At 39.8% G+C, this 23,411-nt stretch overlaps 1 protein-coding gene across 1 annotated transcript; it reads right to left on the reverse strand.

Annotated features, from left to right (window-relative positions):
• Positions 1-6,463: 6,463 nt before the first annotated feature.
• Positions 6,464-8,857, reverse strand: LOC307123527 (guanine nucleotide-binding protein G(I)/G(S)/G(O) subunit gamma-5). The gene is made up of 3 exons (XM_079812076.1): positions 8,672-8,857; positions 7,123-7,258; positions 6,464-7,016 (listed from the first exon to the last, which is right to left on the reverse strand). Exons 1-2 carry the CDS (start codon positions 8,762-8,764, stop codon positions 7,133-7,135), a joined length of 219 nt encoding a protein of 72 aa, XP_079668202.1. The 5' UTR covers positions 8,765-8,857; the 3' UTR covers positions 6,464-7,016; positions 7,123-7,132.
• Between the last annotated feature and the right edge of the window lie 14,554 nt (positions 8,858-23,411).

A 23,411-nucleotide genomic window follows, 5' to 3' on the forward strand; every position in this document is an offset into this window, starting at 1 on the left:
AAACAACTAGTCAGTGAACTGGGGCCTGTTTCAGAAAGGAGGTTAAGTGAAAACTCTGAGTAGGTTAACCCTGAAATAAGGGAAACTCTGGGTTTTCTGTTTCAGAATGGGAGGTATGTCAAACCCGAGAAAGCAGGGTAAGCCAAGCCCGTTTCTGAAAGAGAGGTAACTTATACTCAGAGTCAGTTACCAGGGTAACTTACTCTGTGAACCTAACCTGGTCAGAAGCAGGTTTTCTTTGGTAAACCCAGAGTTTCTTTGAGTCTCCTCCCCTTTTTAAAGCGCCAACAGTGTTTAAATACTTAATTCATTCATTCAAACGCCACAAATGCTTTTCATACGGAGTATTTTGATCGTATTTCAAGTACAAATATCAAAAAATTATACGTTTAATCTAAATCTAAAGTAAGCAAAGTTTACTTAATACAAATTTAATTATCTGCCACTTGACAAAAATACATAGTAAGAAAAGCATTCTTTGCAGGAACATTCATTCATTACTCATATTTTCATCATAAGGACACTGTCAAAGTGACAAAAATGACATGTCCTTTTATACAGGATCCTGACGTTCACTTGATTAACCTCTAGAAGTATCCCTAGAATTTCCTTTAGGATTTCCAGTGGTTGAACGCATAGATAACACTCATTCCCATCATCACACTTTCTGAAAATGGATTATTGTATGGGATGGAAGGATGCTGCCAGATGGTACACTCAAAAAAAAAAAAAAAGGTTCTATATGACACCAAAAATGGTTCTTGGCTCGCAATCATAGGGGAACCATAAAATTTGTAAATAAATGTATTTAACAGCTGTGGTGGTGGTTATGGCATATTTCTCGTACTACACTCTAAAAAAAAAAGGTTCTATATGGCACCAAAAATGGTTCTTGGCTCGTAATCAGGGGAACCTTAGTGCTATATAGCACCAATTTTGGTGCTTCATTGGTTCTTCAGAGGTATTATATAGCACCTTAGTCACAGAACCAGTGAAGAACCGCTGAAGAACCAATGAAGCACCAAAATTGGTGCTATATAGCACTAAGGTTCCCCTGATTACAAGCCAAGAACCATTTTTGGTGCCATATAGAACCTTTTTTTAGAGTGTAGTACAAGAAATAGGCCATAACCACCACCACAGCTGTTAAATACATTTATTTACAAATTTTATAGTCATCTTTATTTCCTACAAATACTTAATATCATTACCCTAATTAATAAAGGTAACAGATGGAGAACATTTCATTATGTGAAAAGAGCATAGACCCTTTTCACGTTTCTGGGTTTCTTTGAAGCTGAAGTCGTCATAGTTGGGTTAACTCTTATAGCGGTGAATGAGAGAATACATTAAATATATATTTTTGTCCCCATTTGCTCAAATAGCAAAAGAAAAACTCAACAATAGTGATTTCACAACTTTCAAAAAGAGGGAAAAAATAGAGTGAGTTTTATAACGGAAGTGGAAAGAGAGAAAGATATTTTTCACCATCACTCCCATAGACGCTGTATTAGAAACACTCTCACAGCAGCGGTCACTTGTTTTTTGTAATTTGATGCAAAAGTAATATAATACAAAGTATTAGTGTTATAAATGTACATACATAATTTTTTTAAAAAAGTTGCAGGATTTACGATTTTGATGACCCGTCATCACAGTCTGTGAAAGGGTCTATGTGGGAAAAGCTGCTGCACATTGGACACTGAATGATATTTATTTAATATGTCAAATGTTTGTAAAGTCATTAAACCTACACCCATGAACATTTTATGCTTAAAGCTTTACCTGATTGAATTAAGTTTCTATTTTTCATTTTTAGCTGCTGCCACAATCTTTTTTTGCCTTTTGAATTAAAATTAAAAATTAATTAAACTAATTAGGAATTAAACTTGTGTATTGACCCGGAAGTATGCGAACATCTTTTTGTTGGGGGCTGTTGCCGTGGTGAATCGTAATTTCTGAGCTCCATTGATCGTGGCTTTTCATAGTTGGAGTGCATGAGCTTAACTCAGAGTCAGTCTACTCAGAGTTGATTGAACTACCTCAATTCAGCTGTTCTGAAACCCAAAACTCAAGAGTTTCCCTTCTCAGAGTAAGTCAACTCAGAGTCCAGGTTTAAACTCAGAGTTGGTTGAACCTCCTTACTGAAACAGGCCCCTGGTTGAACGAGGTCTGCAACCGTAGTTAGGCGTGTGTATTTATATAACGGCAATAGACTTCAGCAGATGATTTTGCTAAACTAACAATACAACAACATTAAAAAAGTTAACACCATAAAAACCATGTAATATTAAGTTAATATGTATAAAAAAAACCCCGCAAACACACACATGTGAAAGGTTATCCTTTCTTCAGGAATTTAAATCGCTTTAGAAAGCTGCGTAATGTTGAGGCACTCTTGTGAATGACGACACGCTGACCGTTCCAAGATGGCGGGCGCGCCGACTCGTCTGAGCGGTGGAGTGTGGCATGACACATAAATATGGTCATGATTCACGACACATTTTACCCCATTTAAGCCCACCGGTAACTATAGTTGCCGCAGTGTATAGTTGTCATTTTCCTTTTGTAAGTATTTTTCTAGATAGTATCCATGTTTCATATCTCAATGACACGCAATAAAACAACCAAATAAAGGATTTCAAGAAAAAAAAGGTATTAACTTCCTTCCTGTCACATGAGGCTGCCAACTTCCTACCCCTACTTCCAGGAAGCATAGCGAAGGCAAACCCTCCCAAAGAAAGGTTATTTTCAAGTATTTTTTGTTGACATATATATATATATATAAATAATCGTGAAGGTCTCTAGAATCATCCAAACAAAACAATTCTTACAAGATATCTATAGTTTTTTGTACACTTAGTCAAGTCCAAGCGGCAACTATAGTTGTTGACATGCAAGTACATATAATGGGGAAATGGGGTATACTGTGTTAATAAATCAAGGTCTTTGGTTTTGTTTATTGCTTTTGCTTTCATAATATCCCACCTAAAACATTAACCCTTTAACTGACATCTCTACTGTACAGTAGACCTTGATTCGATAGGGAAAAATATCATATTTTATGATATGTCGACCAAAATATTGAGGACCCTTCATCCAGTTTGGATGAGTTTCATTCTAATCGGTCAAGGACCCCAATTCTCTTTTTGACTAGTATCTTACGATTCCATTATAAAATTCAGACAAGTAATGAGTTTACATTACATTATTATATGAAATCACCTACTACAGTCAGCCATTGAAAAACTCGCCGTACTTTTTCTAAGAAGACATCTTTCCAGTGAATGTGCAGCATCTCTCTCACCTGTGCCATCTGATCTCTGAGCATGTGCAGTACTGTGGTGAGCGCGTGCCGCAGTTTCATGACCTCTCTGAGCTCCGCTTCCCTTCGGTCCAGCAGCAGACGCAGTGCTTCTTCTGTCCTGCAGGCGGAGACAGAGCGATAAGCTTTTCAATAGCCCACTTCTCTTTCCACAAATGTGCCTGTTCGTCTAATTTTACATCAGAGATGCTTTAATTGACATTAAAGCACATTATAGCAAATTACACAAATGTTTCTGATGGATTACAGCATGTTGAAAGAGACAGTGATTGTACCTCCCATCAGCCTTTGCAGTCTTGAAGCCAGGCTCTCTCCGTCCGGTCCGCTTTGGCAACACGTTAATGATCTCCATGGCTATGGACGAGGGATATCATTGTCACTGTGCAGTTTGGGTGTTTCATGGCGCATGCATCCTAATACAGTTGAATGTTTTGTGGCTTTTAGTCTATTATGTTAAAATAATAAAAATATAAAATACTGCTGACGTCATCTTGCACTCAGGGGAGTTTGTGTATATTAAACCTAATAAGAGTAATAGCCTATTATGATTCTTGTTTGTGGGCTTATGTCAAAATAGAAAGGGCAGAATTAAGGAAGTGCATTAGAAGTGAAGCATGAAGCAGTATTGTAAGAGCGGGCCGTGGATCTCATCTCACACACGCCGCGCTGCTGCTTGTGTCTGTCGGTGAGCTGGGAGAGCTTCTCTCTCATGCGGCTGATGTGCTGCTCTCTGCGCTTCAGCTCCGCCCCCTGCTGGATACAGCGACACTGCAGCCACGAGCACTGCACACACACACACACACACACACACCTGTCACCTGCCCCGCTCCACCGCCGGCACTGTAGCAGGAATTATAACATCACTACCTTTTCTCGTTCAGAGTTCAGAGCATCTTGTAGTCTGGAGATGTGCAGGTCCTTCTCTATGAGCTGCTCCTGTGAGAGACAATACGCTCAGTCAGTCTATTATCGTATTGAAAACAATGAGCAAATAATATTTTATTAATATTAATGTATGCAATATATTGCCATAATTAATTGTTTAGAAATATAATTTATATATATTGGTATAAACCCCTTGAGATGTACATCTCGTTTTTTTATGGGGTCCCAAAATATTAGAATTATGATCATTTTATTGTATCCATTAATAAAATATTTGCCAATTGTTTTTATTATAAAATACAAATATAATTCTCACGTAATTGTATATTAATATGAATTTATACAATATAATGTCAATTAAATATTAAATCAAGAATATTACTTAAAATATTGGTATAAACGCCTTGAGATGTAGGTTTCATTTTTTATGGGGTCCCAAATATAATATAATAATTATGCCATTCAATTGAATACATTAATATTAATAAAATATAATTTGCTAATTGTTTTTATTATAATGCAATACAATTATAAATTCTCACTTAAATTTTATATTAATATTAATTTATACAATATAATGTCATAATTAAATATTAATCAATCATATTTTTTTAAAATATTGGTATAAAACCCTTAAGACGTTCCATGTTTTTGAGGGGGTCATGAATATTAATATAATATTTGCCAATTAAGATTATAGTATATTAATTTATACAATATAATGTCAATTAAATATTAGGAATATTTATATATTGGGATAACCTCCTTGAGATGTCTTGTTTCTGATGGGATAATTAATATAATTAACATAAACATAATAAGCAAATATTATTATATTAATTTATACAATATAATGTCACAATTAAATATTAATCAAGAATATTATTTAAAATATTGGTATAAACCCCTTGAGATCTTGTTTTTTTATGAGGTCCCAAAAATAATCTAATAATTATGCCATTATATTGAATACAATATTATTTGCTAATTGTTTTTATCATAATACAATACAAATATAATTTACTTAATTTTTCAATTCCTTTTATATTAATGAACAATATGTCATAATTAAATATTAATCAATAATATTATTTAAAATATTTGCATAAATCCCTTAACACGTTCCATGTTTTTGAGGGGGTCATTAATATAATGTAAATCTTAATTACCAAATATATTATATTAATATTCATTTACACAATATAATGTCATAATTAATTGGGAATATTAATATATTGGGATAACCTCCTTGAGATGTCTTGTTTTTGATGGGATAATATAATAATTAACAAACATTATAATATAAATATTCATTTATACAATATAATGTCATAATTAATTACTCATTGGGAATATTAATATATTGGGATAACCTTGAGATGTCTTGTTTTTGATGGGATAATATAATTAACATAAACTAAATTAGCAAATAATATATTAATATTAATTTATACAATATAATGTCATAATTAATTATTCATTGGGAATATTAATATATTGGGAGAACCCCCTTGAGATGTGCATCTTGTTTTTGATAATATAATAATGAATTAAAAGGCAGTAAAATGAATACTGCCACAAAATAAGACGGCACTGTTGTAGTGCGGCTCAGGTGTGTGTGTGTGTGTCTGTGAACCTGTACTGAGCTGATCCGGTCTCGCTGCTCTTCTCTGAACATCCTGTGTGTGAAGCTGAGTGTGTGTTCATCATGATGATGATGATGATGCAGAGGCACAGAGTTCAGCATCTCTGGCAGACACAACACAGCTCTTTCATGGGTTTGCGACACGAACATCTCTCACATGCGGAGTGTGTGTGTGTGATCCGTTACCTGAGCGGTCTTGAGCCCGGATACGGGATGATGAAGATGATGATGACGGAGATCTTGAGCACTGTTTGTGTGCCATGAGTCCAGACCCTAACAAGAAAAAAATGCCACATAAAACACTGTAAACCACAAATAACATCAAGTGAGTAATCAATTAAATCTGTTATACAAGCAAATATTTTAACCTACGTCTTACCAGGGCAAAAAAAAAAAGTGTCTTACCTTCTCAAAAGGCAGATCAAATATGAAAGTGTTACAAAGCAAACGAGCGGAGATCTCTAGTGACTGTTCCCTTCAATCATCTGATCAGTGAAGACAGCTGAGAGCAGACATCAGATGCCACAGACTGAGAAGAAATACTTCACGTATAATGTATTTAAGGTGAACACATGCCTCGTAAAGCACACACAACAACAGACAAGAGATAAAAGATCAATAACACTTTATTTTAAAGGCAAAAAGACAATGAAAACAGATTTAAATGTAACATGTCCGTCAGGATTTCCTCATCACACACACCTGATTCCACTGATCAGCTCATTAGTGCAGAACGAGTGTCAGATGAAGAGACTGAGGCTGAACACAAAGCATGTTTAAAATGACCTTCAAGCCAAAATCTGCTGGCCATAAATTAGTAAAAACTATAGTAAAAATCTGTCTTTTTCTATCAGCTAGGAAAAAACACTCTAATAGCTTTTAATTCTTCTATTCATTCCACATGAACCAGGGAAAACTTCATACAATTGCTACATGAAGTACATGAAGTACATGAAGTTTCAACGGAATTGCTTTCAAAACACAGGTGTGTTGTGGGTAACTGATGGCCGTACCGTGTCATACAGTGTAAATTCAGCATAATTAATCATAATACAGTTCAGATGTTGTGTCTAGTGTCTGAGTGTGTAGTGCTCCAGGTGGTCTTTTTGTGGTAGTGTAAAGGTAGAAACACACGCGTCATCTGAAACGGCTTCATCGGCTCTGAAATAACAGATATGAATATGAGAATATTAAATCATGACAAAAATAAACGAGAGCAGTTTGACTGTATGTGCATTGCTTTATGAGGTCAGAGGCTGTCGGTCACCTGTGCTTGATCAGAGCAGCCCGCAGGACTTGGGCGGGCGGAAGGGGTTGTCGCTGGACGGGACGCCCATCAGCAGAGGGTCTTTATGGGCGTTCTGCAGGCAGAAGTTCTTCAGGTCTGTGGCCGCTTGAGACACCTGCAGAGACAGCAATCAAGACCACATGACATGCAATTAGAGTTATGACTATTGTTCAAATAAAAGATTTCCTGTATCACAAACTGATTCACTTTGATAACACTGATGATCTCTTTATCTCCTGTTAGTGGGTGGGATATGTTAGGCAGCAAGTGAACATTTTGTCCTCAGAGTTGATGTGTTAGAAGCAGGAAAAATGGGCAAGCGTAAGGATTTGAGCGAGTTTGACAAGGGCCAGATTGTGACGGCTGGACGACTGGGTCAGAGCATCTCCAAAACTGCAGCTCTTGTGGGCTGTTCCCGGCCTGCAGTGGTCAGTCTCTATCCAATTGAGCATCTGTGGGATGTGCTGGACTAACAAGTTCGATCCACAGCGGCTCCACCTCGCAAATTACAGGACTTGAAGGATCTGCTGCTAACATCTTGGTGCCAGATACCACAGCACGCTGTCAGAGTCCATGTCTCGGCGGGTCGGCGCTGTTTTGGTAGCATATTAGGCAGGTGGTCATAATGTTTGGGCACATCTGTGTATATTTTTAAGGCATGACACTACAAACAAAACCATTGTTATTTCATGCACTGGTCAATTTTGAGGGCTATTTTGCTTCAGACTAGTGGAAAGAAAACATCCAAAATACACATTTAAGAGTTTATTTCTATATCTATTTGCATATTCAGAGTTATATAACACATTAATACATTAATGCAGTTTTGTGTCGAGTCAGAAATCTCTCACATACACCAAACTTTACAGTTTTAATCCTAAATATCATATAGACTATCATTCGCCGAGAATGTTGAACATGGCTTTATCCAAAGTTCAAATTAGTCCATATTTTACATAATGCATCACGTTCAAGCATAACATTTCAGAACGCTTGTAAAAGCTAGTTACCCGACAAATGATGTCAAAAAACACTGCTTTAGCATAATACAGTTATTAATAATGAAATCTGCTGCATGCATTATAGAGAAAATATGGCATTTTCAAATGAAAGTATCTTGAGCTTAGAAAAAGTTTCGGTCATAGTAACGCAAACACAAAAAATTGTTTAGACACATGGTTGTACAGTTGTATTTCTTAAAGTATCACTGTACCATACAGTGCCAGTTGCTCTCTGTGTGTTTGCATTATTAATGAGCAGGGGGATAACAACTGTTGTCTGAAGTTTACGTCTGTACCGTATAAAATTATGATAAAAGACTCTCAAAGCATCTCAGAGAAGCCACGACGTTAAAACACGGGTGTCATTTACCGTTACACATATGTTACATGAGTTTAAACGCGTTTAAATGGTTTATAGGCTGGTCGGTTAGCGTTAGCACTAGCAGTAACTCACACCGGTTACACTCTTCTGTCCGGGTTCAACACACAAACTCTTTCATCTTTAAAGTTGACGTTGACATACTTACGTTAATTCGTCGTATCTTCGCCTCTAGTCTGAGCTGTTTGACGGCTTTCGTCGCCACAGCCACACTACTACTGCTAGCGTTATTGTTGGACATGATTGACTCACCGACTCAAGAGAGTTTGCGGAAGTTTGAGGAATACGCAGCGCGCGCACACACACACACACACACACACACACACACACACACACACACACGTTTGTTTTTGTGAAATGTGAGGACATTCCATAGGCGTAATGGTTTTTATACCGTACAAACCGTATTTTCTATCCCCTTACACTGCCCCTGCCCCTAAACCCATCGCAGGAGACTGCAGTTCACTTTCAGTGTGATTTATAAGCATTTTGAAAAGTGAGGACATGGGGAACGTCCTCATATTTCACACTCTTTTTGTAATACCTATGTCATACCTATGTCATTATACACATTTGTGTCCTGATATTTCACAAAAACACACACATTCACTCACTCACTCACTCACTCACTCACTCACTCACACACTCACACACACACACACACACACACACACACACACACACACACACACACACACACACACACACACACACACACACACACACACACACACACACACACACACACACACACACACATTTTAATTTCTTTATTTGAATCCGCCAATCAAATTTCGTACAGAAAGGATTCAAATACTCTCAGAGGTAACACAGCTTTGACATTTAAGGGTACATAAAACATCTCCTATGCCACACAGCAAGGCTGCCTACACTCGCACTCTCACACACACGTGCACACACTCACACTTTCGCACCCTCACACACCCACACACTCTCTCTCGCACGCACATGCAGGCACACACAAACGACTTAACTATATAAATGTGGACATACGAGACACTTAAAGTGTGTTTTAAATACAGCTTAGAATACATTTGGCATTTTGGGATAAAAAAGAATACAGAATATTTTAAGTATTACTACTGTTTTACAAATGCGCAGGTTTACATGTGGTCTAGATATGGCTCGGGTCAAGGAGCCTTTAAGGCCTTTCTTTACGGTTTACAACAGGTCTACTCAATTTGAGGTATCATTCATGTCCTTGTCAAAAACACTGTGGGCAGTTTATGCATCGTAAGCAGGAGCAATACTAATAATGGGCGTCTTCAGAGCTAATAATGGGCGTGTAGCGACAAAGGACCATCTTGTCCCTTAGGCTAGAGGTGTTGTAGGGTTATCTGACGCGTGGGATCCAAAACATGACGCTTCCAGTCCAGTACTGCAATTATCACCTTTATTGTCACAGTTACGATGCTCAAACACATAGTACTCCTCATACCCACTCCTGACACGGTCAAAAATTGTTTGCTTCCCTCATTACACCTGACCTCACTTCCTCTCTGGCTACCTATATCCATTAAACCCACACTCCACCCGGTGTCTAACAGTGGAACTACAACAGACATATAAATAAAGCATAATGGCTCTTACACTCCGGCCCCTAATTGTACATGACAGGTAGACATTACAATTCAATAAAATATTAATACAAAGAGCCATAAGTCCAAAGCAACACTGTATTCAAACAATCTTCTGTTGGTTAGAGTTCATAGTATTTGCAATCAGTCCTTTTCCATGCCGTCATACAATAGACAAAGCTTTGTCACAGGTCTCTCAAGTATATTGGTTTTAGTTTGTACACGCACAGACCGTACAAGTCCATTCTTATCAGGAAAAACTTCCAAAACTCGTCCCATCAACCAGGATCCACGTGGGGCTGAAGAGTCCACAATGACAACAATGTCCCCTGGAACAAAGCTCCTCCTTTCCCTGTTCCATTTCTGTCGTTCTTGAAGCAAAGGCAAATATTCATTTGTCCATCTTCTCCAGAATAAGTCGCACATATATTGGACTTGTTTCCATCTCCTCTTGCTGTATAACTCCGATTGGTCAAACAGTCCAGGTGGTAGAACTGGTTTGCCTTTCATTTGAAGAAGGTGATTCGGAGTAAGGGGCTCTAGGTCATTAGGATCATCTGACAGCTTTGTTATTGGGCGATCATTTAGAATAGCCTCAACTTCACATAGCACAGTATGAAATCCTTCATCCTCCAAAGTTTGCTGATGTAAGATGGAATTCAGAATTTTCTTGACCATTCTAATCACACGCTCCCACACTCCTCCATAATGCGAGCCTCCTGGAGGATTGAAACTCCACTGGACACCTTTCTGTAGCATTGCCCTTTGAATCTTGCTTTTATTCCATGAACTGAGTGCTTCTCTTAACTCTCTTTCTGCTCCAATAAAGTTGGTACCGTTGTCTGATCTTATATGAACAACTTGTCCTCGTCTGCAAATAAATCTGCGTAGAGAGTTAATGCATGCGTCAGTGTCCAAGGAATGGGCAACTTCCAGATGAACTGCTCTACTTGCCATGCAAGTAAAGATAACTCCATAGCGTTTCACAATGGAGCGTCCTCTTTTGACCTCTATAGGACCAAAATAATCGACTCCTACATTCGTAAATGGAGGAAGATCGGGCTTAAGTCTCTCTTTCGGCAAGTCTGCCATCTTTTGTTCACCCACCTTAACTCCAAGACGTCTACAATGGCCACAACTTGATATAATCTTCCGGGCGGCAGCATTACCTTTAATGATCCAATATCTTTTTCTCAGCTTGGAAAGCATATGATTTCTTCCACTGTGACCTAACTGTTGATGAATATGCCGCAAGATGAGTGTGGCAATGTGCTGATCCTTAGAAAGAATGATAGGATGCTTCCTTTCCTCAGGCATTGCAGCATTCCTCAGTCGTCCTCCAACCCTTAAAAGACCATCTTGAAAGACAGGATCCAACTTATACAACTTGCTGTCTCGCTTTACCTTTAAAACAGATGATAGAGCAGCAATTTCCTTTCCAAACTGTTGCTGTTGACTAAATGCAACAATAGCCGTTTCAGCTTCAGTCAGGTCCTCCAAAGTTAAGTTCGGTGTAGCTGTTGAGAATTTTAGCCTTTGAAGCTCCTTCTCCATCTTCTTGGATGATGGTAATACACACTTTGGATCCAAAGAGGCTTTGATTTCTTTCCGCTTTTGACTACGTAGCCTCAGCATTCTTTTTAACTTCAAAAACCAGGCAACAGCAACTTTCAACTTTGTCCAATCTGAGAAGTGTGTAATCAGCCTATGAGTGGCATTTGTTGCACTTGACACATCATTCACAACAGTGGTGTTTACATTCACATTCCTCTTTACCTCAGGATCATCGACTTTAAGAGTAGAATCAACTATTTGTGCTGGCCATTCTTCCTGTGGTTTCCACAAAAAATGTGGTCCGCTGATCCATTCTTCACTCGATAACAGCAAATCTGCTTTCATTCCTCTTGAACAACAGTCTGCAGGATTTTGAGCTGTAGGTATGTATCTCCACTGTAATGGTGTTGTAATTTCTCTTATTGCAGAGATCCTGTTGGCCACAAAGGTCAGAAAGCGTCTGTCCTCATTTCTGATATATTTTAACACAGATGTACTATCTGTCCAAAACACTGAGTCCACCAATGGAAACTGTATCTCTGCCCTCAACATTTTATCCACTCGAGCAGCAAGTACAGCAGCTGTCAATTCAAGACGTGGAATTGTTACATGCTTCAATGGTGCTACTCTTGATTTGCTGAGTAGGAAAGTAACATGAACATCCTTGTTTGTCTCCATCCTAAGATATGTTACAGTGCCATATCCAAGTGTACTTGCGTCAGCGAAATGATGCAACTGAATGTTGGTAAGTTGGTCCAATCCTGTGGGCTTTAAGCATCTATCGACTTTAAAGTCTGCAATCCTCCCAAGTTCTTTCAACCATAAAGACCATTGTCTTTGAAGATCTGAGGGTAGCAGATCATCCCATCCACATCTTGTCCTACACAGCTCTTGAAGAAGAATTTTCGCTGTAAGAGTGAATGGTGCCAAGAATCCTAAAGGATCATATACAGAGCATACCATCGACAGAACACCACGTCTGGTGCAAGGATGATCTTTGATGGTCATTTTAAACCTGAAAGTGTCTGATTCAACACACCACAACAAACCAAGAGCTCTTTCCAGTGGTAGTTGATCTTTGTCCAGATCCATCAATTTTATGCCCTGGGCTCGATGTTCTTCAGGTACAGTTTGTAGCACAATACGGCTATTACTGACCCACTTGGTCAATTGGAAACCTCCTGTCAAACAAACTTCTGTTAGATCTTTGATCATCAAAATAGCCTCTTCCTCTGAAGCTACACTTTTCAGACAATCATCCATGTAAAAGTTGGCCTGAATTGTGTCAATAACCTCTTCTGGAAAGTTGGGTTTATTGTCTTCAGCGGTCCTGCGTAGTGCAAAGCAAGCACAGCTTGGGGATGACACAGCTCCAAACAAATGCACGTTCATCCTATATTCAACAGGTTCATGCTTTAACTCACCATCGGGCCACCACAAGAAACGAAGAAAATTGATATCCTCTGCTGCAACTTTGACCTGATGAAACATTGCTTTCACATCAGCCATGAATGCAATAGGCTCTTGTCGAAACCTCACAAGAACTCCCAGAAGTGAATTTGTCAGGTATGGACCTTGCAGAAGTTGATCTTTAAGCGATGTACCTTTAAAAGCAGCTCCACAGTCAAAGACCACTCTTAATGTTCCTTTCTTGGGGTGATAGACGCCGTGGTGAGGGATGTACCAAACTTTCCCTTCATCCTGTTTCAACTGATGCAATGGTACTCTTTCAGCATAACCTTTGTTGATGACTTCATCCAAGAACATCTTATATTCTTGATGAAAAGTCTTATTTCTCTCTAATTTCCTTTTCAATCCCATTATGCGCTGTTTAGCCACACCAAGGTTATTCAGCAACATGGGATTTTCCATTTTGAAAGGAAGGTTCAATTTGTAGTGTCCATCCTGAAGCTCAATTGACCTGCTTACCCTTTCCATAAATGCATGATCTTCTCTGGACATCTCTTTGTTCTCAGAAGGAATCTCATTAAAGTCGTGGTTATACTGTTTACTAATCATCTCCTCCAGTTTGCATACAGAAATCCTATTGACAGTAACACCTGGATATTCAGTCTTGTTCCTGTTGTCCTTGCTTCCTTGAAGCGGCCCATTCACAACCCATCCCAGTAGGGTTCTCACTGCATAAGGTCCCTCTCCATCACTGTTTTTAACCTCCCAGGGCTCCATTACCTTGGAAGCATTTGCTCCAATTAGCAAATCCACATCCGCAGGAATTTGAGGGATCTTAACACCTTTCAGGTATGGCCACTTGTCCAAATCCCCTTGAGTAACAATGTTATCTTTGGACACAGGCATTTTCTCCTGAGTGAAGACTTCTGGAAGACTGTAAAAGATGTCATTATGAAGGCTAGACACTTCCAATCCAGTCAAGATAGAACTACTAACAGACCTTTGATTGCCCATTGTTTTCAAAAGAATATTAGTTTTCTTTCCTTTTAATTTCAAACTGTGCATTAAGTGTTCTGAACAAAATGTGGCAGAACTACCAGGATCCAAGAAGGCATAGGTTTGGATTACCTTTTGTCCTTTACTGGATTTGACTTGAACCGGTACAATTGATAATGCACATTCTCCATCGCCGGCCCCTGTTTGGCCACATGCTTGAAGGGCAACAAGCGCACTACTTAGTGATGGACGATTTTGCTCTTGTCTCTCCTTTTGTTGAATATGCAGAAGGCTGGGATGCATTTGGCCACACACTGTGCAAGTCATGCGCTCATCACAATCCTTGCTCATGTGCCCAACACGAAGACAGCCAAAGCAAATACCTTTCTCCTTTAGAAAGTTCAGCTTTTCTTTATGCATCTTGGCTTGCATTTGTGTACACTGATCCAATAAGTGATCACGTTTGCAGCACAAACATACAACTCTGGACTTTGGTCTTAAATCAGAGTCACAACTCTGAATTGACTTACTGTTATTAACAATCGTTGCAAAGCTATTTCTTATTTTACTCCTAGGTTGAGGTTTCTGTTGTACAGTTGGAGTACCCAGGAGATCACCAAAAAGTGGATCAGATGACAATTTGACTTGACGTTCAACAAATGTTACAATATCTTTGAACTGTGCCCTCCGATTGTGCCTTTCCAATAGCTCACATGCAACAGTTCTCCACTTTTCCCTTAATTTGTACGGCAACTTCATAATGACCATTTTCAAATTACTTGGCATCTCCAGCTCCTCCATGTACGCAATTTCCTCCATTGCATTACAGCATCCACGCAAGAAGACAGCATAACTCTGCAATGAACCCACATCCTCTGATTTTACTGAAGGCCATCCAAGTACTTTCTCTACATATGCAGCAGCTATTTTGAACTCATTGCCAAAATGTTCCTTTAACAATGCTTTAGCTTGCACATATCCTCTTTGCGCATCCATGTGCTGGTAACTGCGCACAAGTTCCTTAGGCTGACCTTGTGTGTGCTGTTCCAGAAAGTACAAACGATCTCGGTTATTGTTGGTTTTGTCCTCTATTCCATGTTCAAATGCTCGGATGAAAGTTCTATATTTCAAAGGATTGCCATCGAACACAGGAATCTCTCGTTGAGGCAGCATGCTGGATTGTTGTTGTTGTACAAGAAGAGAAGTGATCTCATTTTGTTTCTGCATGATACTGTAGATGTTTGAAGTTGATGTTCCATTGCTGTTCTGCATTACATTTGAAGTTTGCATTTGTGACACAGAATGAAGATCAGTTTGAGCTGCACTTTGAGTTTGCTGAATCACCTTCCTTGATCTTGCTTGCTGAGAACAATTCTTTGGCATATATTCCTCTGCATGAGGGTTAAGAGTAACTTCTTTGCCACTTCTTGCAGTCTCTTTTTCACAATATGAATTCATACCATCAGAAAAGGTTTTAGGATATTGGTTGTCAGAGTTATTTAAAACAGCAATTTTGGCAGTAGCAGCTGCTATTTCTGCATCAATATCCATTTGCTCTTGTCTTTGCCTTAGTTGTTCCTGTTGTACCTCCAAAGCATGTTTGTCCTTTAAAGCAGTTGCACGTGCAATTAATGCAGCCTTTTCTGCATCTGCTATGATTCGTACTGAAGCAGCAGAAGATTTTCCAGTACGCACACTGCTAGAACTTTTCTTACTGGATGGTTTACTTAACACAAATGAGGAAATGTTTGAAATGCTATCATTTGGTTCAATGTCATCTTGATAAACATTGTCATCAACACCAGAACATGAAACTTGACTCCCGGTACTCAACCATTTTTGAACATCATCCATAAACCCATTGTATATTAACATCTTCCCATTGAACCATGTTTGCTGTCTTTCTTTTTCTTCATTGGGCAAAAGAACCATCACAGAGTTGTGCATTTCTTTAGCCTCATCACACAGTTTAATGAACTTCTCAAAAGAACTTTCCACTTCCTTTTCATACTCTCGGTTAGGCATAAAATTTCTTATGATAACCATCAAGTTTTTGGCTTTATTTACTTTACTCCTTCTTGTTTTCTGCAACGTTTCCAGTTTTTCTTGTAGTGCCTTTGGAGTAAGTTTGATGCAACGCTTTTCTTTCACAGACTCCATTACAACTTTCTCAGTAAGCACATTAGTCTCTGTTTGTTTAACAGCAGCCACAGCATCTTCGCCATAATTACTTACACTCATTTTCACAGAGTTGTTGAATTCATTTACCTTGTCGTTAATTTTTTAAAACTTAGGCAACCAATGCATTGGATTTACGCTATTAAATGTGTGCACACAGAGTCATTCATAAGGTAGCGCTACACATACCTCGGATTCATCCACTCGCGTTGCTGCAACTGGTCCTTGATGCGTCCAATTGTATCCAAATCCAAAGCAGAATCCAGTGCTTAGTCCATTAAAGTTCAAAAAGTTCCAAACGATGCGTGATACTCCACAAAGAAGCAATTTTTGACAAAATGTAGCGACAAAGGACCATCTTGTCCCTTAGGCTAGAGGTGTTGTAGGGTTATCTGACGCGTGGGATCCAAAACATGACGCTTCCAGTCCAGTACTGCAATTATCACCTTTATTGTCACAGTTACGATGCTCAAACACATAGTACTCCTCATACCCACTCCTGACACGGTCAAAAATTGTTTGCTTCCCTCATTACACCTGACCTCACTTCCTCTCTGGCTACCTATATCCATTAAACCCACACTCCACCCGGTGTCTAACAGTGGAACTACAACAGACATATAAATAAAGCATAATGGCTCTTACAGGGCGTCTTCAGAGCTAATAATGGGTGTCTTTAGAGCTAATAATGGGCGTCTTCAGAGCTAATAATGGGCGTCTTCAGAGCTAATAATGGGCGTCTTCAGAGCTAATAATGGGCGTCTTCAGAGCTAATAATGGGCGTCTTCAGAGCTAATAATGGGCGTCTTCAGAGCTATGGGCGTCTTTAGAGCTAATAATGGGCGTCTTCAGAGCTAATAATGGGCGTCTTCAGAGATAATAATGGGCGTCTTCAGAGCTAATAATGGGTGTCTTCATAGCTAATAATGGGCGTCTTCAGAGCTAATAATGGGCGTCTTCAGAGCTAATAATGGGCGTCTTCAGAGCTATGGGCGTCTTTAGAGCTAATAATGGGTGTCTTTAGAGCTAATAGTGGGCATCTTCAGAGCTTATAATGGGCGTCTTCAGAGCTAATAATGGGCGTCTTCAGAGCTAATAATGGGCGTCTTCAGAGCTAATAATGGGCGTCTTCAGAGCTAATAATGGGCGTCTTCAGAGCTAATAATGGGTGTCTTCAGAGCTAATAATGGGCGTCTTAAGAGCTAATAATGGGCGTCTTCAGAGCTAATAATGGGCGTCTTCAGAGCTAATAATGGGCGTCTTCAGAGCTAATAATGGGTGTCTTTAGAGCTAATAATGGGCGTCTTCAGAGCTAATAATGGGCGTCTTCAGAGCTAATAATGGGCGTCTTCAGAGCTAATAATGGGCGTCTTTAGAGCTAATAATGGGTGTCTTCACAGCTAATAATGGGCGTCTTCAGAGCTATGGGCATCTTCAGAGCTAATAATGGGCGTCTTCAGAGCTAATAATGGGCGTCTTTAGAGCTAATAATGGGCGTCTTCAGAGCTAATAATGGGCGTCTTCAGAGCTAATAATGGGTGTCTTTAGAGCTAATAATGGGCGTCTTCAGAGCTAATAATGGGCGTCTTCAGAGCTAATAATGGGCGTCTTTAGAGCTAATAATGGGTGTCTTCACAGCTAATAATGGGCGTCTTCAGAGCTATGGGCATCTTCAGAGCTAATAATGGGTGTCTTCAGAGCTAATAATGGGCGTCTTTAGAGCTAATAATGGGCGTCTTCAGAGCTAATAATGGGCGTCTTCAGAGCTAATAATGGGCGTCTTTAGAGCTAATAATGGGTGTCTTCACAGCTAATAATGGGCGTCTTCAGAGCTATGGGCATCTTCAGAGCTAATAATGGGTGTCTTCAGAGCTAATAATGGGCGTCTTCAGAGCTAATAATGGGCGTCTTCAGAGCTAATAATGGGCGTCTTCAGAGCTATGGGCGTCTTCAGAGCTAATAATGGGCGTCTTCAGAGCTAATAATGGGCATCTTTAGAGCTAATAATGGGTGTCTTCACAGCTAATAATGGGCGTCTTCAGAGCTATGGGCATCTTCAGAGCTAATAATGGGCGTCTTCAGAGCTAATAATGGGCGTCTTTAGAGCTAATAATGGGCGTCTTCAGAGCTAATAATGGGTGTCTTTAGAGCTAATAATGGGCGTCTTCAGAGCTAATAATGGGCGTCTTTAGAGCTAATAATGGGCGTCTTCAGAGCTAATAATGGGCGTCTTTAGAGCTAATAATGGGTGTCTTCACAGCTAATAATGGGCGTCTTCAGAGCTATGGGCATCTTCAGAGCTAATAATGGGCGTCTTCAGAGCTAATAATGGGCGTCTTCAGAGCTAATAATGGGCGTCTTCAGAGCTAATAATGGGCGTCTTTAGAGCTAATAATGGGCGTCTTCAGAGCTAATAATGGGCGTCTTCAGAGCTAATAATGGGCGTCTTTAGAGCTAATAATGGGTGTCTTCACAGCTAATAATGGGCGTCTTCAGAGATATGGGCATCTTCAGAGCTAATAATGGGCGTCTTCAGAGCTAATAATGGGCGTCTTCAGAGCTAATAATGGGCGTCTTCAGAGCTATGGGCGTCTTCAGAGCTAATAATGGGCATCTTCAGAGCTAATAATGGGCGTCTTCAGAGCTAATAATGGGCGTCTTCAGAGATAATAATGGGTGTCTTCAGAGCTAATAATGGGCATCTTCAGAGCTAATAATGGGCGTCTTCAGAGCTATGGGCGTCTTCAGAGCTAATAATGGGCGTCTTCAGAGCTAATAATGGGCATCTTCAGAGCTAATAATGGGCGTCTTTAGAGCTAATAATGGGCGTCTTCAGAGCTATGGGCGTCTTCAGAGCTAATAATGGGCATCTTCAGAGCTATGGGCGTCTTCAGAGCTAATAATGGGCATCTTCAGAGCTATGGGCGTCTTCAGAGCTAATAATGGGCATCTTCAGAGCTAATAATGGGCATCTTCAGAGCTAATAATGGGCGTCTTCAGAGCTAATAATGGGCGTCTTCAGAGCTAATAATGGGTGTCTTCAGAGCTAATAATGGGCATCTTCAGAGGTAATAATGGGCGTCTTCAGAGCTAATAATGGGCGTCTTCAGAGCTAATAATGGGCGTCTTCAGAGCTAATAATGGGCGTCTTTAGAGCTAATAATGGGCGTCTTCAGAGCTAATAATGGGCATCTTCAGAGCTAATAATGGGCGTCTTCAGAGATAATAATGGGCGTCTTCAGAGCTAATAATGGGCGTCTTCAGAGCTAATAATGGGCGTCTTCAGAGCTAATAATGGGCATCTTCAGAGCTAATTATGGGCGTCTTCAGAGCTAATAATGGGCGTCTTTAGAGCTAATAATGGGCGTCTTCAGAGCTAATAATGGGCGTCTTCAGAGCTAATAAAGGGCGTCTTCAGAGCTAATAATGGGCGTCTTCAGAGCTAATAATGGGCGTCTTTAGAGCTAATAATTGGCGTTCTGACGCCATTTACCAGCAGTGCTGACAGCAGTTTTTTATAACAACTTGTGGTTTTAAGGGGAAGAGGACATAAGCGACATTATTTTTAGTCTATGGCCAGCTTCTCTAGAACGTTTGACTACTTCAGGCTGTTTTGATAATAATCCTTAGAAGACTTCAGCATCATGTTAATATATTTAATTTCAAAACCTTTTGTTGAAATGACTGAAATGGTTTTCTTGACAGTTATCTAAACTCACTAAAGTCACTCTACACTGTGTTTGAGCACGAGGCGGACAGTAAGAGCAGGCAATGAAGGTCATGCAATGGCTGGACACGTGCTTTAAGTAAAGGGTTTCTGCTAAATGTTAAGAAATAGTGACAGATTATTAGTTTATACGGGTGATATTGCTGTGAGGACAGATCAGATATCTTAAAGATGCCATGGAGGTCGTGCTAAATCTCATGTCTTGCAGGTTTGTCCAGCTGTACTGCTTCAGTCCTTCGTCTGGATGTCTCTGATGGCAACAGGTAATGATATCTGTGTTGTAGTAACTCAATGAACACCAGTTGATGCTCGTAGTGTGTTATGAACTAGTCTCCATTAAAGGGGCATTCACACGGACAGCAATCTGCAGTGACAGAGTGACCAGAAGTCAGTCATTTTCACGAGTTTGCCTTCTGAAGTGACATGAGAAACAGCAATGAATGCTCTGTTAGCATTTATTATACTTCTTTTATAACATAAGAAACCAAATATAGTGTCATCCATGAATGTTTTGAATATTACCTTTGTTAACCCTCTGGTGCTACTCACGTTGTGATCAAAAAATACAGAATTTTATTTTATTTAAATGAAATGTTTTAAAAATATATTTTTATAGGGATGCACAATAATTGGCCACCATATCGATATCGGCCGATATATGTTCTTTTTTTATTGTTGTTGTTATCTGCCCGATATATTAAAGCTGATCAGTAATGTATTATTATTTCCTTATTGGCCAAAATATCGGTTATCGGCTTTCAAATATAAAGAATTATTGGTTATCGTATCGACCAAAATTTCCTTTTTGTTTTTGTAATAACTAATTTCAAAAAATTATAGAAAATGTTTCTTTAGATTTATCGGCCAATATATCGGTTATCGGCTTTCAAATATAAAGAATTATCGGTATCGACCAAAATTTCATAATGGCGCATCCCTAATATTTTAGTTCGATAATGCTTTTCATTTAATATTTTGCAAATTTTGGGAATTTTATGGTAGGTTACTAAATTATATTTTTTCGAACTTGAATGCTTTGGAGCAAAGACTTCAGTTTTGTCTCTTTTTAAAGACGAGACACTTGGGAGATTATGGCTGAAGTGGTAAAAATTTAAGTAAACTAAAAAAAGTTATAGAATTTAAGTTTATTATTATGAAATATGCACAAAAATAAAATTTTTATATGAAATATATATTTTCCAAGATATATTTTACTCTAAACAAGTTCTCCAAATTTGAGGTTTATATCTCAAAAAATTAGCCTCATACATTTCATTTGTACAGAGAGTCTGGTCACTCTCCATTGACAAGCGTTTACTTCCTTGAAGGCGGGTACTCTGTTGATGTTTAAAACTATTGGATCTGCCATTCGCCTTAGCCAACTCCTTCACCACTAACGGAGATAGTGGTGAGTCCACTTGTAAAATTCAACTTTTCCTGAACCCTGTGGGGAGGGGCCACAACATTATGGCCACCAACAAAACTCAGCAAAGATGGTTCTTGCTCCGGCTTTAACTTCTAAATATTTGTCAGCGTTGCCACAACGCCGCCATAACTGAACTACAACTCAAACTAGCGCACAACATCAACGTCATCGTTCTCAGCCACTCTCTCTGTTCGCTGATTGGACCGGTTCAAATTTGACCGGAGAAAACCAGCGAATATACCGCAAACCCAGACGTACTGAAAGTAAATGAACATTGAGCGGAAGTACGTAGGAGGGCGGAGCCAGGCTATCAAAAAATAATCATTTCATCTCCCATTTATTTCCAATCCAGACTTTTTTGATTGTGAACAATACAAGCCTGACTATTTTTTCAGGATCATTTAACCTTTTCGAATCATATACATGATTGTTGTGTGTGTGTTCACATAGCAAGTGCCACACCAAGTTTCGTACCATTCCGATGAAGTAAAAAACAAAACAAAACATTTTTAGGTCCAAAATTTACGAATAGGACCAAGGTAGTGAAACCAAAAATGAACCATAATTTCAATAAAGATTATTATTATTGTATACATATGCAACTGAAATGCGAGCATGCATTTGTGTGTATTCCAGGTGTGCAGTATGACGTTACTCATATTATCAGCAGTATGTGTGTTGTTCGGCAGTCGACAGTGTACATACCCTGCAAATACGATCATCCTCAACATGAGCAGGGGATTGCAGTGCAATGGTTCCATCAGAAATCACCGGTGGAGGTCAGGGTTTCTCAAGACCCCGCATTTAAAGGCCGCGTGGAGTTTCAGGCTGATGCAGGAAATTGCTCGCTGCTGCTGAGGGACGTGAGAAAGCGTGACGCTGGTAACTTCCGTGTTGTGCTCAGCACTGCCTCCGGGCGAAACTGGACGAACGCTCAGGGAATCCGTCTCGAAGTGACAGGTGAGTGGAGGCTTGAATAATAACGGGTGTGAATAAAGACCTTTTTCATTTTATTGTGCTAACTGTAATTGATTGGCTACTTTAATCATCTACGATAGGTAAGTAACTTGAATATTGTAGTGTTTATTAAATTATTTATTCGTGCACATTAATTAAAAAAATCATGTGGCCTCGATCAAATGATCAGACTCTCATAGCACATTTATACAGACAGTATTCAATATGCAGCTATGTGAACAGGACATTTCGAGACTCACACACCTGTAAGTAAATGTGGTTGTCAAACCCAAAAATGGACAGTGTGAACATAGCCCGTCTCTACATTTTCTGGACTTTTAACCACATTCCTGCAAAACCTGGGCTGTGTGAATGGATCAGGACAGGCAGGGAACTTTAGGGCGACCCTAGTGGTTGTGTCAGGGCAGGCAAGGAGCTCATAAGCTGGAGATAACACAGGACTGAGCTCTGGGGCAGGAGTGAGCTCTGGGGTGGACTCATGGGCTGGAGTGGGCTCTGGAGCAGACTCATTGACAGGGGAGAGCAGTGTGTGGCCCAAACACACAAAATGGCAACTGCCATTACAGGAGGGGCAGTCACTGGGGGCCCCTCAGACTTGATACCATCGCAGATATGCCAGTGGTGTGTCCTCCAAACTGGAAGCCAGTCTCAAATGCCTACAGACTGATGGTAGGGTTAGTAAAGAGGCTCTGGTGTGGGGGCCAAGTCATGAAGAGGCTCTGGCGTGGCGGCCATGTCCTAAAGAGGCTCTGGTGTGGTGCCCAAGTCGTGAAGAGGCACTGGTGTGGTGACCATGATGGGTGAAGACTCTGGCGTGGTGTCCATGACTGCTGGAGATTCTGGTGTGGCGGCCATGTCGTGAAGAGGCTCTGGTGTGGCGGCCATGATGACTGGGGAGTCCTCCGCCACTCAGCTGCAGCAAAATGTCTCAAATGCCTACAGACTGATGGTAGCATCAGATGCAGCGCTCATGATGGCCAGAAACACTGATGTGGTATCCATGACGGCTGAAGACTCTGGC

Source organism: Gobio gobio (assembly GCF_949357685.1).
Source record: "Gobio gobio genome assembly, chromosome: 3".
Lineage (NCBI taxonomy): Eukaryota > Metazoa > Chordata > Actinopteri > Cypriniformes > Gobionidae > Gobio > Gobio gobio.